General features: G+C 37.7%; 1 protein-coding gene across 1 annotated transcript in view; it reads right to left on the minus strand.

Annotated features, from left to right (window-relative positions):
- Positions 1 to 12829: 12829 nt before the first annotated feature.
- Positions 12830 to 14660, minus strand: part of LOC133981942 (microtubule-associated protein futsch-like) — an 80259-nt gene continuing 78428 nt past the window's right edge. Inside the window, exons 10-11 of the mRNA XM_062420822.1 lie at positions 14169 to 14401; positions 12830 to 12985 (exon numbers count right to left, since the gene is read on the minus strand). Of these exons, the coding sequence (XP_062276806.1) occupies positions 12830 to 12985; positions 14169 to 14401 (389 nt within the window). The remainder of the gene's footprint in view (positions 12986 to 14168; positions 14402 to 14660) is intronic.

The raw sequence follows: 14660 nt of genomic DNA on the forward strand, positions 1-14660 counted from the left end.
TTAACAGTGAATACATTGTTCAATATGTTACCAAGAGCAACAAATCATATGTTCACACCTTTCGTGTGTGTGTGTGTGTGTGTGTGTGTGTGTGTGTGTGTGTGTGTGTGTGTGTGTGTGTGTGTGTGTGTGTGTGTGTGTGTGTGTGTGTGTGTGTGTGTGTGTGTGTGTGTGTGTGTGTGTGTGTGTGTGTGTGTGTGTGTGTGTGTGTGTGTGTGTGTGTGTGTGTGTGTGTGTGTGTGTGTGTGTGTGTGTGTTAATGGCCCACAGTCCAGACACATAAGCTTGTTATTGCTCTATAAACAAAGCTCCTTGTCAGCGCTCTGCCGACACACTCGTCTCTCTCGTTTTGTTCTCTCTTCTCTTTCGCAGCTTTTCTCTTCTTCCTCCCTCTTTTTTGGCCATCAATCTTTTTCTTTCTTCCCCTTCTGCTCTTGTCTTTTTCGGTTACTCTCCTGTCTTCCTATCCTGTTTTCTTGTTTCTTCTCCTGTTCTGCTTTTCTTTTCTTTCCTCTCCTCCTTTCCTTTCACTTGTTTCCTCTCGTCTCCTCATCTCCTCTCCCCCTTCCCTATCTTCTCATTGCTTCCTGTCCTCTTCTCTCCTCTTTTCCTATCTTCTCCTTCTTTCCTTTCCTCTCCTAATGTTGTTTTCTCCCTTCGTTTCCTTTCATTTACTTGTTTCCTCTCCTCTCCTTCTTTCCCTTTTCTCTCTTCATATTGTTTCCTCTCCTCTCCTGCTTTTCTTTTTTCTTTACATTTTGTTTCCTCTCCACTCCTTGTCTCCCCTCTTCTCCTCTTTGTTCCTCCATTGTGTTTTTTTTTTTTGTTCTAACCCTTTTTCCTTATTTTCCTCTCCTGGCTACCGTCTCTTCTCCTTTCTCTCTATTCTACTCCTACTCTTATCTTCTTGTTGCTCTCCCTCCATTTTATACCTCTCATCTTCTTTTCTTCTGTCATAACCATGTAGAAGTTTCTGCTCCTTTTTTCTCTCCCTATTTTTTCTTTCTTCCTCTTTTCCTCCTCTCCTGTCTTTTCATTTACCTCACCAGTTTTCCTCTTTCTCGCCCTCTCTCTGTCCTTTCCTCGTCCTTTCCACCATCGTCTGTTCTCCTCTTTTCTCATCTTTGTCTCTTTCTGTCTCCCTCTCTCCTCTCCCCTCTCCACTCCAGTCCTCTCAAACAGCTTTTAAGAGTAGTGATGACTCATGCCTCCTCCCATTGCTCCCATGTGTTGTCATGGCAACGCCCCCAGATGTAATTGACTCCTGAGCGATGCTGGGTGAACGGAGAGAGAGAGAGAGAGAATGAGAGAGAGAGAGAGACAGAGAGAGACCGCCGACTCACCGGAAGCCAAAAGCTGATGTCATTCAATCTGTCTGGATGACAAGTCTGTTTCTCAGGCTTTATTTCTTGTACACACATACACACACACACACACACACACACACACACACACACACACACTCACTCACACATATACACACACACACTCACACACACACACACACACACACACACACACACACACACACACACACACACACACACTCACTCACTCTTATACACACACACACTCACACTCAATACTCACTCAGGTCCATTCACTCTGTCTCTATCAGCTCTTACACACACAGCTCTCAGCTATAAACACTCAGCTTTCTTCTTTATCTTCAACAGGAGCCACTTTCACTTACAGAATTCACAGGAGGTCCACTTCTGTGAGCTTTTAACAAACTGAACTTCAATTCAGAAAGAAGAACATTTCATTCATGCCGTTGGCTACCAAAGTGTTAAAGATACACATGACTATCAACAGTTAACAATGATTATTTTCATTATAGATTAATCTGACGTTGATGCATTGATTCATTGTTTGAACTATAAAATGGACAATTACAGTTTTCAAGAGTTAAAAATGACGTGTGTAAATGTCTCGTTATGTCTTAACAGTTCAAAACCCAAAGATATCACGTTTAATATCATGTATGACAAAGAGCACTAAATCATCTCAATTCATTTTTTGCATTTTTGCTCAGAAAATGGCAAGAACTGTCATTCAATTATCAAATTAGTCGTTGATTTGTTATGTCGATCAATTATTCGACTAATTGTTGCAGCTCAGCAGTTATTAACTTTGGGCAAATGAGGGTGAAATTCACTTTAACTTTCCCAGCTGTCCTTCTGATGTTTTAGAGGTGATGATTTTAGTTTTGTGTGACAGTTGCGTCCAAGTTTGTAGAAACAAACAAAAACAGTGACGCTTTGCACAAAGTCGTAGGTTTGCGTATTTGCAGTGTTTGTTAATGAGTGGCAACCAGGGAGAAGTGGCGGAGGGGATGTTGCTCCATTTGTTCACTTCTAGCTTGTCCTCCCCTTCACAGAAAAATGGGAAACTGTGGGAAGATGCCAACTTTGTGTGTTTACTTCATCTGCATTAAGCTTTTTTCTTCACATTATAAATCTTTATAGTTGAACTCCATCGATTTGACACAACAGAGTCGATGTTTTAGGTCTTGAGGATTACTGCTGCATATGTGAAAAAGTTTGTTTACAGCCTGTTTTTTTTTTTTTTTGGCTACAGAGGAGCTGCATGAAGTCTGATATTGCTCCAAGTCTATGTCACGTCGGTGGAGTCTGAAGAAAGCAGTCGGGGTGAAAGATCTCTGTGGCCCGCTTCTCTCTACTGAGGCTAGCTGCTTCAGGCTACATTAATATCTAGTGGACACTTGTAAAGTCGAGTTACATTGTGGGAAATGTAGGCACCAGGTTTGGACAAGGAAGAAGAATGATCCTTTTTAAAACAGTCCATCAGACATTGTTATAAGAAAGCATTACCACATTTTTTACAGGATATTTTTGACAAACTGTGCCACAATTTTTTTTTAAAGACACAATAACAAATCCATGTTGTTGTTTTTTTTCTTATTCTTAGGGAAAAGCGGCCAAATATAAATAACATGTTTCCTTGTTGAACTACATGCAGCAACAAATATGTTAAACACAAAATGTCACATTTTGTTGTCAATCATGTTGAATCAAAAAGATGTGTTCCTGCCAAAGAAAAGGTAAAGAGAGAGACGTTAAATCTCCTCTGCAGACAGGAGCATCGATCGAAGGCGATACAGATGCAGGTTTATTTAGATGAAGTGGGTTGAGGGGAAAATGAGTTCACCAAGAAAAAGCAAGCAGTAAAACATAATAAGTGATGCAGAAAATTAAATTCCTGCATTTACATAATCAGACAACCCCGAACAGTAATTATATCAATGTAAAACTATCTAAACTAGACCCTCCAGCAAGACTGATCATTCAGAGCAAACTGAAGTCTGAGCCGAGCATCAAGTTTTGGAACAGAAAATCACAAAAAAACAAATTTCCCTCTTTAAAATATTCTGTTTGTGAGAGATAAAGACTAAGAAATGAAGAAATAAACCATACACTGAGGTTTACAAGTCTTTCCAAACCTGCTCTAAAAGCCCCTTTTTGTCTCTCTTTTTATTTCTTGTGCCACCTCACTTTTCTTTTTACACGTGTATTTTAAACCACAGGAAGTCACCATGCCCCGAACCCCCATTACTGTTCAGTGACTCAGCTTATTCTGATGTTACACTCTGCTAATTGCCTAAAAATATAAATGCAAATTCCCAGAGAAGTGGGAGGAAGAGAGGCGACAGAGAGGAGAGTAACTATTAGTTGTGCTGATGAGAGAATTACCCTCATCTAGTCAAAAACTATCCAGACGCGACAGGGGAGGCGGGAAAGTGTCCGGTTAGATGCTCGGCTCCACCTCCGCACCCCCATAACCCTCCTCAAAAGTCAAAATACGTTGTCATGGCAACCGAGGGGAAAGAAAGGGAGGGGAGGGGAGTTGTTTTGCTTGGCGATGTGGCAGCAGTGCAGCAGTGTGTGGGCTCAGTCGCCCCACGAGAGACCCAAACTGCATATAAATGTACAGCAACAAAGGTTAGAAGCACGGCCGACATGAGTGAAGGGCCGAATCTGCACCTCTTCTTCTTTTTAACTCTTTTTCTTCCTGTGATTGCAGACTTAGAAGCACCAAAAGGCTTGAGACTGACACTTTAACTGCAGAAGAGCAATGAAAGGAGAGATAAATGTCATTATATATGTTTATTATAAGCAAAACCTCATAGTGGAGAACATGAGTTAAATAAAGATAATTGGGGGAAAAAAGACAATTGAGAGACAAAGATAAATTGGGAGCCATTCATCATTGGCTGAAATCAATGCTGTGACTGTGCTGCTGCTTCAGGGTTAGGTGGGAATCCATCACGCTTGATTTCTGAGCCCAAATTGATCGTCCCTCCTCTGTCCCTCAGGGATGATGTAAGATCAGTGACTTGTTGTCTCTCCCTCGCTGCTTTGTTAGTTTTGTAAATATCAAAGGGGGAAACACAGCTAAGTTATCTTGACAGGGGGGGTTCGAGCAGCGAAGCGTAACTTTACTTTCATCTTTCCATCTGACAAATGAAAGAAGCCCCGTTGTTTCCAATAATGAGGCCACAAGCTCATGTTCAGATTTACAGATGTAAATATTACAAACACTGTTTTGTTTTGTAAAAGTTATTATTCACACAAACCAATGAAAGTACATGTTTTAAATTATGGCTGCAACTACCATTTATTGTCCTATTTTCTTGTCTGTAAAATGTCAGAAAACAGTGAAAAGTGTCTGTTATGAGTCCAAAAAGATGACTTCATACGTCTTCTTTTGAGTTTTTTGAACTTCTTTGAACTTTTTTAACTATGACTGCAATATTAGGAATAAGAACATTACAGGTGAGTTTTATAACTAAACATATAGTTCAAAGCAAAAACAGCTTCATCATGTTTAACTCTCTAAGTTTTTGTTTCAGAAACTGTCAAACACAACTTTGAGAGACAAAAAAAACTAAGACCTCTGATTTATAGTAACACACCTTCTACGTCTGCCAGATTGTTTTATTTTGCATTAGTTAAAACTGATGAAAAGGTCACATTAACCCAAATGTCTGCCTATTTTTTTTACAACCTTTATTCAAAGACAAATCTACATTCAGTTATTTACCGTATATGCTAATGATCATTGTGTCTTTCCTTGTTGAATTACTTTATAATCTTTCCTCAAAGTCAAATTAACTTTGCATTAACTTTTTAGAATAGAAGGTTTTTTATATCTGTAGTTTTTAAGGAATATGTTTGCCAATCTTAAAAGATACAATACATGAAAATGTTTCAAAGGGCCAGAAATTCTCCAAGTTAATTGCAAAAACATGCGTAATAAATGCTTCCTCGATGTTTTATTTAATAATCTTGCTGGAGGAAAGTCAGTGTGTAACTATAACTAACAAAGACCATTAATGTTTCCAAATCAAGAGGTAATCCATCACATGCTTAATCATATACAGCCATATTTCACTGTCTGAATCACAATGACAACCTGTTGGTGGCACTGCAGCATGAGTCAGGGGATCAAAGTCATCATCATCATGTGAGGATCTTAAGTGTCTGTTCAAGATTTCATCACAGTCCATGAAGTAGCTGTTGAGATTTAATGATTCAGTTTGGACTAAAGTGGTGGATTGACCGACCAGCAGCCGTATCTTGCTATAAAAATGTGATTCCTGAACTATCTCTAAAGAGAAACCTACATTTGAAGATGTATTTACCTTTTATCTGTGTGGTTTTGTCACATTTGGACAATTAAAAGGTTAAAAACTAATGTTCTGTGCAGAAATACGCCTGCTGAAGCTGAATTATTGAGTTGCTATTACTACAGGATCAGAAGCAGAAACCTGTTTGTCCACCAGCTGGAACTAATCACTGTTAATGTGGACGCACAAATATTGTATAATATATAATAATTACTCTTTTTTTTCATCCTGATGGAGCTCATGCATTAAGTGGTGGACAGTAATGGGTGGTAAATAGCTGTAATATGTCACAGTATGAATACATCACAGTGACAGATACACTCTGCTCATACACATATTGTTTGTCCAGATTTTAATCTAGATTTAAAAGCAGGTTTGTGACAAAAACTAAACTGATTTAAAATCATGTGCTTGGAGCTAGTTCGACTGTAGAACTGCAATGATCAGTCAAGTAATCAATTAGTTGATTGAAAGAAAATTAACTTCCATGTATTTTAATAACTAATTGATCATTCTGAGTCATTAATTCTGTGGTTCCAGCTTATTAAATATGAATATTTTCTGGTTTCTTCTGTTTTCTAAGACCGTAAACTGAATATCTTTTGGGTTGTGATCTGTTGTGTTGTATTTTGTACTTTTTGAAACTGTGATCAACTTTTTTCACCATTTTCTGACATTTTAAACACTGAATGATAAATCAGTTAATCAAGAAAATAATCAACAGATTAATCAATAATGACAATAATCATTAGCTGCAGCATTATGTGAGTGTATGATGGTGCAGAGAGAACAAACATGCTCTGCAAAGCCTTTTAGGAAAATGTCAAAGTTTAAAAAAGTAACTAACATAATCTTAACTTTTTTTAATTAACTACACAAATTGTCGCCAGTTTCAGTTCACAGATTTTAATATTAATAATGACAAATTTGCAAGTTTCAGATGCATGCAAATGTTTCATAAACCGATATTTGTTTCTAAAGCTCAGTGAGTCAGATTTTAAGTTTTATTTTTTACTTTAGCTGCATTTCTACCAACAGAAAAACAGTCTGTCTGAACCACTGATCTTAAATTTAAAAGTTAACTTTCGCACAGTAACTTTTTCAGTATTTATTATACATAATCCATAATAATAAAAAACTTCAGTAAAGTTTCCATCCAAAGAGCCGAGGCCGACGCCTGAAGCTCCTCTGCTGACAGTGAATTAGAGGTTGATGTTGCCGATTCAATGAATGTTTAATCTTTTACACCAAGATCTATTCTCATTTTTTAAAGTGACATTAACAATTCTTATGGAGGAAGTATGGCCATGGATCTATCATGTCATGATGGGTGTTGCTGTCTGTCTGTGATACTCTTTCAATGTTGGAGCTGTCAAAAGTATCGTTGCATAAGGCAACAAATCAATCACGACTCCTCTATCTAGATGTAATATTGGTAGAGAAACGCAAAACATTTAAAGCTGAGTTTGTTTGCATTTATCTATAAATACAAGAATGTATAAGCAGTTCACAGTGACACCATGACTCCATAAAGCTTTAAAATAGTTATTAATATGAAACAGAGCTGCTCTTTGGCTCAGGAGACACATTATTGTGGATATCTTTGAAATAGAGTGAAGACTTTTTGTTATGTATGCTGCAGTAATGATACGGTTTAGACCTGCTCTATGTGAAAAGTACCTTGAGAGTACGTTGAGTGCCATAAGAGTGAAGTATGGATGATTATTTGGTGGCTTTAGCTCAGTTGGGAGTGCAGCCGTGCAAACTTGGTCACATAATTTGATGGTTTGATTATCAAGTGTCCATCAGCAGGACACTGATTGCTTCTATTGTAGGTGTATGAAAAACAAATGCAGCCTAATTTAACATTATAACATCTAGAACTGTTATTTACAGTCATATTTTAATGTTTTATTGATTGCAAAGTATTAATTTATGCATTGCTAGCATCACCTCTGATTATCCAAATTCACTCTCAGCTCCCCAGAATGTTAAAGCTAGCTTGTTGAGGGTCCAAATTTACATACAGTCAAATTAAATCATCATACAAATCTATCAGATGCACACAGATGTCACATTTAAAATCTATAATACTTGCTTACAATCAAGCTCAGCTACATTAAATGATAAATTATGGCAGATTGTGAGTCTTTACTACTTTTCAGTCTGCAACTAATCATTTTTATTATCAATTAAACTGAAAATTAATTTCACGATTAATTAATGGTCAATAAATCATCACAACAAGTCCAAGCTGATGTCCTCAAATGTCTTATTCTGCTCAAACAAGTGGCATAAAACCCCCAAAATATCACATTTACAGTAGCGTAAGACCAAGAAAAAGCAATAATCTCTCAATTTAAGAGCCTTTACCCAGCGAATGTTAAATTCTGAACTGAAATGGTTGCAGATAATTTTTATGTCCATTGACTTTTTGACTAATCATTTCAGCTTTTTACATTATTGACTCAATCCACATATAGACCCACTATTAATTCATTATTTTTTAACTTTTAAATATAAGCCTGACAATGTAAAGACAAACAATGTCTTCCATGCAGTCATAAATAATGGATTCAATTAGTCCAAAACTCTCTTAATGTATAAAATAATAAAAAAAGAGACGACACAGACACACTGATATAGATTTCAATGTACTTTAATTGATGATCACCAGGCTGTTTCCCTTTTACAATGAATCTGCAGTAGTTCTAGTTTTACCAGTTAGATTTAAAGAGAGACAGAGAGATATTGAATATTGCGCTGAGGAAGAAAAAACATAACTAAGATTAATACAATGCAAAAAATAAAATAAAATAAAACAAAAAAACAGAGAGAGAGAGAATCAAACAGAACTACCAATACAGTGTCTTCTTAACAACATGTTAATAGGGCAAACAATAAAAGCACAGCCCAGTATTATATTATCATTTCAGTACCAGTTAAGACAATTAGCTTTTTTTTTGCTTTTTTTTTTTCAAATATACCTCTTTAAAATAGCAGTTGTTTTTTTTTTCATTATTATTATTATTTCCATGTTAAACAATTACATTCAGGATTATAACTAAATAAATCACATGCAGAAAGATTAGATGGACTAAATGACACCCATAATGTGATCAAATGATATCTTCATTTTAATGCAGGTATGGTGATGAAGTTTGAAACTGAAAGATGCACTTTTTTTTATTTTATTTTTTTTCATTCTGTGTCTTGTCAGCGTTTTAGTGAGTAGTTATTCCTCGGTTTAAGGAGTAGTAAGCCGTTTTGATCCTACTTTCACTAAAAATCAGCTAAGATGAACAAGGTATCACAAGAAAGATGTCTTTTATAGTATCTGTCGGATTTTGTTCTCTCCAGAGCGATATATGTACAGATCTGTGTACAGTACATGTAGCGTTTCTTTTGATTTTTATTGATGGTTTTTTTGAGTCTGCATGTGTTTTGAAGTCATTGTCAGGAAAAGGAAAAAAGTTGCTGCTGTAGTTAGAGTGTGTCTGTTCTTGTTGTTGTTGTTGTTGTTTTTGTTGTTTGTTGTTTGTTGTTTATGGGATCTCTGTTGCTTTCAGTCATGTTAAAAACTCAACCTCTCCTCCTTTTTGTAACAGAACGAGACTTGAAATGACGAATGTACAGTTTGTCAGAACAGAAAATAGTATCTGCACGGGGTTCTGCGTTCCCTTCAACTGATTCATGTCGAGGTTTGGTGTGAATATTTTTTTTTTTGTTTTTGCTTGTTTTTATTTTGTTTTTTTTCAAAGTCTATTGTTTTTGATCCAGCAGCATTCATATGGGTAGTACCAACTCTACATTCAGAAAAATAGATCTCCTGTTTTAGTGCATTCAGCTTCTGTATAGTCAATACAGTGATTCACAGCGTTTTCTACTCACGCCTCGAACATCTCAAGGCCGGGTATTTGGGATCTGCCAACTTAAAAACTTTATTCAAAGACGGCACAACATTATCAGACCTTTCCGCAAAAATCGGATCCATACATTAAAAAGCTTCTTCCAGGCTTTTTGGACACATCCCAGAAATCTCAGACATTTTTGCTTGATCGTTTTAAGGGAGTCATTTTGAACCTTCGCCGTCCTCAGTGTGCCCTTCGGTTAATCAACTCCCTCCAGACTAGGGTGTGTGTATACTTGTGCGTACCCAGCTGTTTAATATAAAAACTGCATTGAACTCAAAAGATTCTCCCCAGCGGGATAACACAAAGCTATGTCTGCCATTAAAACATTACTAGCATGAGATGCATATCAAGGCTCACACAGTGATAAAGGACAAGTATAACATTAAGAAAGAAAGAAAAAAAACATTCAGTGGCAACCTTGTGAACGAACTACCTCACTTTTAATTTAAAAGTAAGGGCGGCCAGGCTGAGTACAGAGGCTGTGGAGGATGAGGTATAAAGTAGCACATAGTGTTTTAAAAAGGGAAGGAAAATGGCACTGATCCCAGGCTAGAACAAAGGTGACAACGCCCTCAAGCCATCTGTGGAGTTCGTTTCATATTTTCAATCAGGTTGAGGTAAAGATTTGAGTGTTAAAGTTAAACTGTGCGAGTCGAGGGTCGGTGACATCCAGCCAAAAATGTATCATCAATGACTCAAAGTGTGAATCCAAGCCTGCTCTGCTCTCCCAGCCTGCCCGACCTCGAGCTTCAACTCAGTCTTTAAAACAAAAATGTTTAAAAATGAAGAATGAGATGATTATTATTTAAACAATAAAGTAGAAATAACTGTGTGGCTTCTCAGCACAAATTTAGAGAAATGAAAGCAGAATAAACAGCAAAAGTAAGTTGTTTTTTGCCAACAATTAACTGAAGAAATAAAACTTGGCCTAATAAAAGGTTGACACGGGCAAAAAGCTACTGTCGAATCAGGCTTTTAATGGCATCTCTGAGTTCCACCAGCTGGTGTGAACCGTCAGACCTTTCATACTGAACTCACTCGTCTCATTACCTGCAGAAACAAACCATGCCGCATTTAAAGAACAGAAACAAAAAAACAACAGCTACTCAGTGTGCATCGTATACTCACACACACACACACACAGAAAACTACTTCTAACGCATTCCTAAACCTGCATCCAATACAATCAGGATCATCACATTCATGCTCATTCTATAAATAGTATTCAGGGATTAATATTAGGTATTCTCGCTAGCAGCAAGTTTAGTTTGGAGAATTGTCTTGTACATTATTTTATATTTATTTATAAGGTTTAAGTTTTTTCTGCTACCGAGCTTTCAATATATTAATTACACTCTGTGCTTCAAGTACAAACAAAAACCCGACTCCTAAACTCTCCTCTCCCACCTCTAAAAAGTGCATTCCTATTTGGTGCAATACCTTGCTTGAAGACATTCATACTGGCTGGAAACTTTTTTTTCCTAACATGGGATTAATTCTTAACTGGATTACAGAACTCCAAAGTTATTTCCAAAGTTAGAATAATGTTTTCACAGGTAACCTGTGAGTGGATACAGTTTGCAGCTTGTATTGTATGATACTGATTGGTCCTCTTTTTCAAAGTCGTGTATTTCTTTGATTTGCATTGGTTTCTGGCTCTGCTTCAAAATGGCTGACATGTCCTTAAAATATCCCACTCTCTCTGAAACCACGAGCTAAAGGCACATGAAAGAAGCCTCCTGTAACACACTTCACATATTATATGTTTTCCTCCTGAACAATAACCCCAGTATTATATATAAATATTGCAGTTCCCACCGGCATGACGTTCCCTCCGGAGGGACGAACGAACAAGCTTTCATTGCTACATTTGTCACAGGTCACTGCTGTTTTTTTAAAAATCCATCGCTTTGTGATTTGACGGAGACGACACGATGTAGCTGAACAGGAGGAAATGACAGTAAATGTAAATTTAACCTTCTCTTCAAATGCATGATCAAATACCTCATAATTTGCTGCATCATCACAAAATATATCATTTTTATAACATAACCTCTGTATTGATATAGAAACATTTATCCTATATGTATACTGGAGTAACATACAACCAACAAAGACCATGAGAAAGACTTAAAGAAGAATCATTACATCCAGCAGAGAGATGATCAGTGTAGAAACATCGTCCCTTTGCCTGGCGCCTACTGAATTCACTTGAGCATAGACAGCCAAACAGTGTAGTAAACTATCTACACTATACTGCATTCCACACTTGAAGGCTGGCTAAAGAAAGTATTAACCCTATGCAGTTCTCTCCGAAAGAGTCCGAGCTAAACGCAAGCATCATGCACCAGCTAAGCTGTGAAAGCCAAGAAGAAAGATTTTCAAAGAGTGGCAACTTCAGGAACCTCCTAAAACATCACCACAAATGACAAGAAAGGATCCTTTTTCTCATTTTTTTTCTCTTTTTTTCACATAACATCAATTTATGTCATCATTTAGTTAATTCAAACACTACTGTAGCATCAGCAGAATTGTGAATGATGGGTTTTGTCATGTGCAACGATGAAAAAAAAGCCTCGAATTAAGAATATTTCTACTCTTGTTACTCATAAAATCTAAACTAAAACTGATCACTTACTCATTCAGGAGACATTTTGGAGAAGTCAACTAATAGGAATTTATAGTTTAAGTGTTTTGGCACTTCCTTTGGCCCTTTGAATGAGAGACTTGCCACTTGGGTATATTTAATTTCAGTGTTAATTGCCATTTAAGCCAACAGTGTAAGAAGTACATTTACTAATCTACAGATAAACTGTGGCATTGTGTATTTGTGGGATAATGATGTCCATTTGTCTGTTAGATATGAGGCAAAGAAATCTGTCGAGTGATTTATATACTAAAAATTATTCGATTTTTTTTGCCACAGTTATTAGTGCTAGTATTATAACATATGCATTAGGGTAGATGTAGCTTCACATAAGAGAACAAACAAAAATGTATGTTATTATTTGCATGATAACCCCACTGTCACAGAAAAGCTTAAAAAAAACCCAGAGTTTTGATTTCAGCTAACAGAATCTAGTGTTTCGATAGCTGCAGCAAATGCGTTTGAGACTGGTATCATGGGAGAGCGACAAGCTTTGAAGAGGCAGAGAGTGCTGTTCGCTCTCGCTCTACCTCTAGTGTGAACAGATGACGGGGAGGGGGAGGATAGGAGGAGGAGGAGGAGGGAAGAGGGGGGGTAGCACAGCAGAGCTCGTGAAGCTCAGAACTCGATCTTGCAGGCAGGGAAAGACTCGTCCTGCATGACTACGGTGCTGCTGGAGGCAAGGACCATGATGTTCAGGTCCTGCTGCCTCTCGTGGGTCTGCTGGTACCAGTCCCTGGTCACCTCCGTGTCGTGGGTCGGGATAAGAGTCACCTGAAGGGGACAGGAGAAGACAGCATGAGAGGGGAGATTGTAGAGAGAAAGTAAGCATGTTGAAGACAGCAGGTGATACAAAATTCAGTAATGAGATGATCGATGCCACTCTCAAATCTGTCAGGTAAATACATGACTACAGCCAGCAGGCTATGAGCTTAGCTTAGCATAAAGACCATGAACATGGGGAAACAGCTATCCTGGCTCTGTCCATAGGTAACAAAATCCACTTACTAGCTCTCTGAAGCTCATTATTTAACTATGTATTTTGCACACATAGTTAAGTCAAAAACAACAAATTGCGGTTATGTGCAAATCTATTTTTGTCCAGGCACAGTGACAGCAAATAAGTGCATTTCCCCAAAAATGTCTAACAGGTCCTTTAAGAATTTATCTTCCATGAATCTACTGTACAGTGTTAGACGATAATGTTAAATCAGGACTGTTCACCATGATGAAAAGTAAGAACTAGAACTTTCATTTTGCGTTGAAACCAGCCTGTGTTTTTAAAAGTCTAGTTTATTCAAGATTCGGTTTTGGATTTAAAAAAAATTTCAGTCCAATAATGTGTTGGAAGTTTTATTCCAGTATTCAGATATTCTCCGTGTTCATCTTTGAATCTATTATTCTGCACAAAAGTTTGATCTCCGCACAGAGGTGTCCTACTGGATTAGAGATTTTAGGATTGTGCAGACAGCTGCATGGTAGCTGGACATCAGACAATGTTCCCGGTCTAATCCACATTATGCATGTAGAGCGTCAGAAATCACAATTTGCTGAATCGGGCTGAGTAACCTACATTTAATACCTTATGTCCACATTTCAGTTTGTATAATCTGCTCATTTGAGCTTTATTTACTTTCTCTTTACAGACAGGAGTGAAAATTGATGTGATCTTCAGCTGCTGTAGACCATCCACAAGGTTCAGGTTTTGTATTATGGGGTGTTTGTTGCACTTAAAACTCTTTATTATTATGAAACCTGTTAGCTTTGTTAGCAGAACAATTCCTCTCCTGCTTCTGATTATCAACACAATTTTGCTGCTGACCAGATGACCAGAGCTTATCATGACAGACTAAGTGAACTTCATATTGTCCCATGTATGAATGTGTATTGAGTACAGCGATAAGAATACAAAGAAAATGAGAGATGAAGGCAGGCTGATAGAGACGGAGGTAAATACCTGTAAATTGGAGCCCCACTGAGCTTTGCCCTCCAGCAGGGCGTCTAGGACTCCACGGCTGGGCTCCCCGCTGCTCGGGTCGTTCCCGCTCACCACGTAGTACGAAGCTCGCACTCTCTTGAAGAATTCTTGGTCCACATTCTTTGCACTGCAGTGGTTGGGCACGTAGGCCAGGTCGACATAGACGGGTGGTCCAGGAGGGACGGCAGAACCAGTTTTCTGTGAGTTGTTACCTAGAGGACATCGTAAACCAGCATTAGTACTGAAAAGTACTGAAATTTCCCTTAAAATTTCACAGCAGAAGCAAAGAACTTGAGCCACTCCCTTCTCAACTGAGCAAATTACATCCTGTTCACTAAATTATTTACAATTAATAAATTATTCTTCAAATTATGACTACAATCTATCATAACACCTTTATAGAATCATGTCTGTACTCCATATCCATCATCCTACATAACATGCTGCTGCTTCCTTTACTTGATACACTTG

The sequence above is a fragment of the Scomber scombrus genome, chromosome 6, assembly GCF_963691925.1.
Source record: "Scomber scombrus chromosome 6, fScoSco1.1, whole genome shotgun sequence".
Classification (NCBI taxonomy): Eukaryota; Metazoa; Chordata; class Actinopteri; order Scombriformes; family Scombridae; genus Scomber; species Scomber scombrus.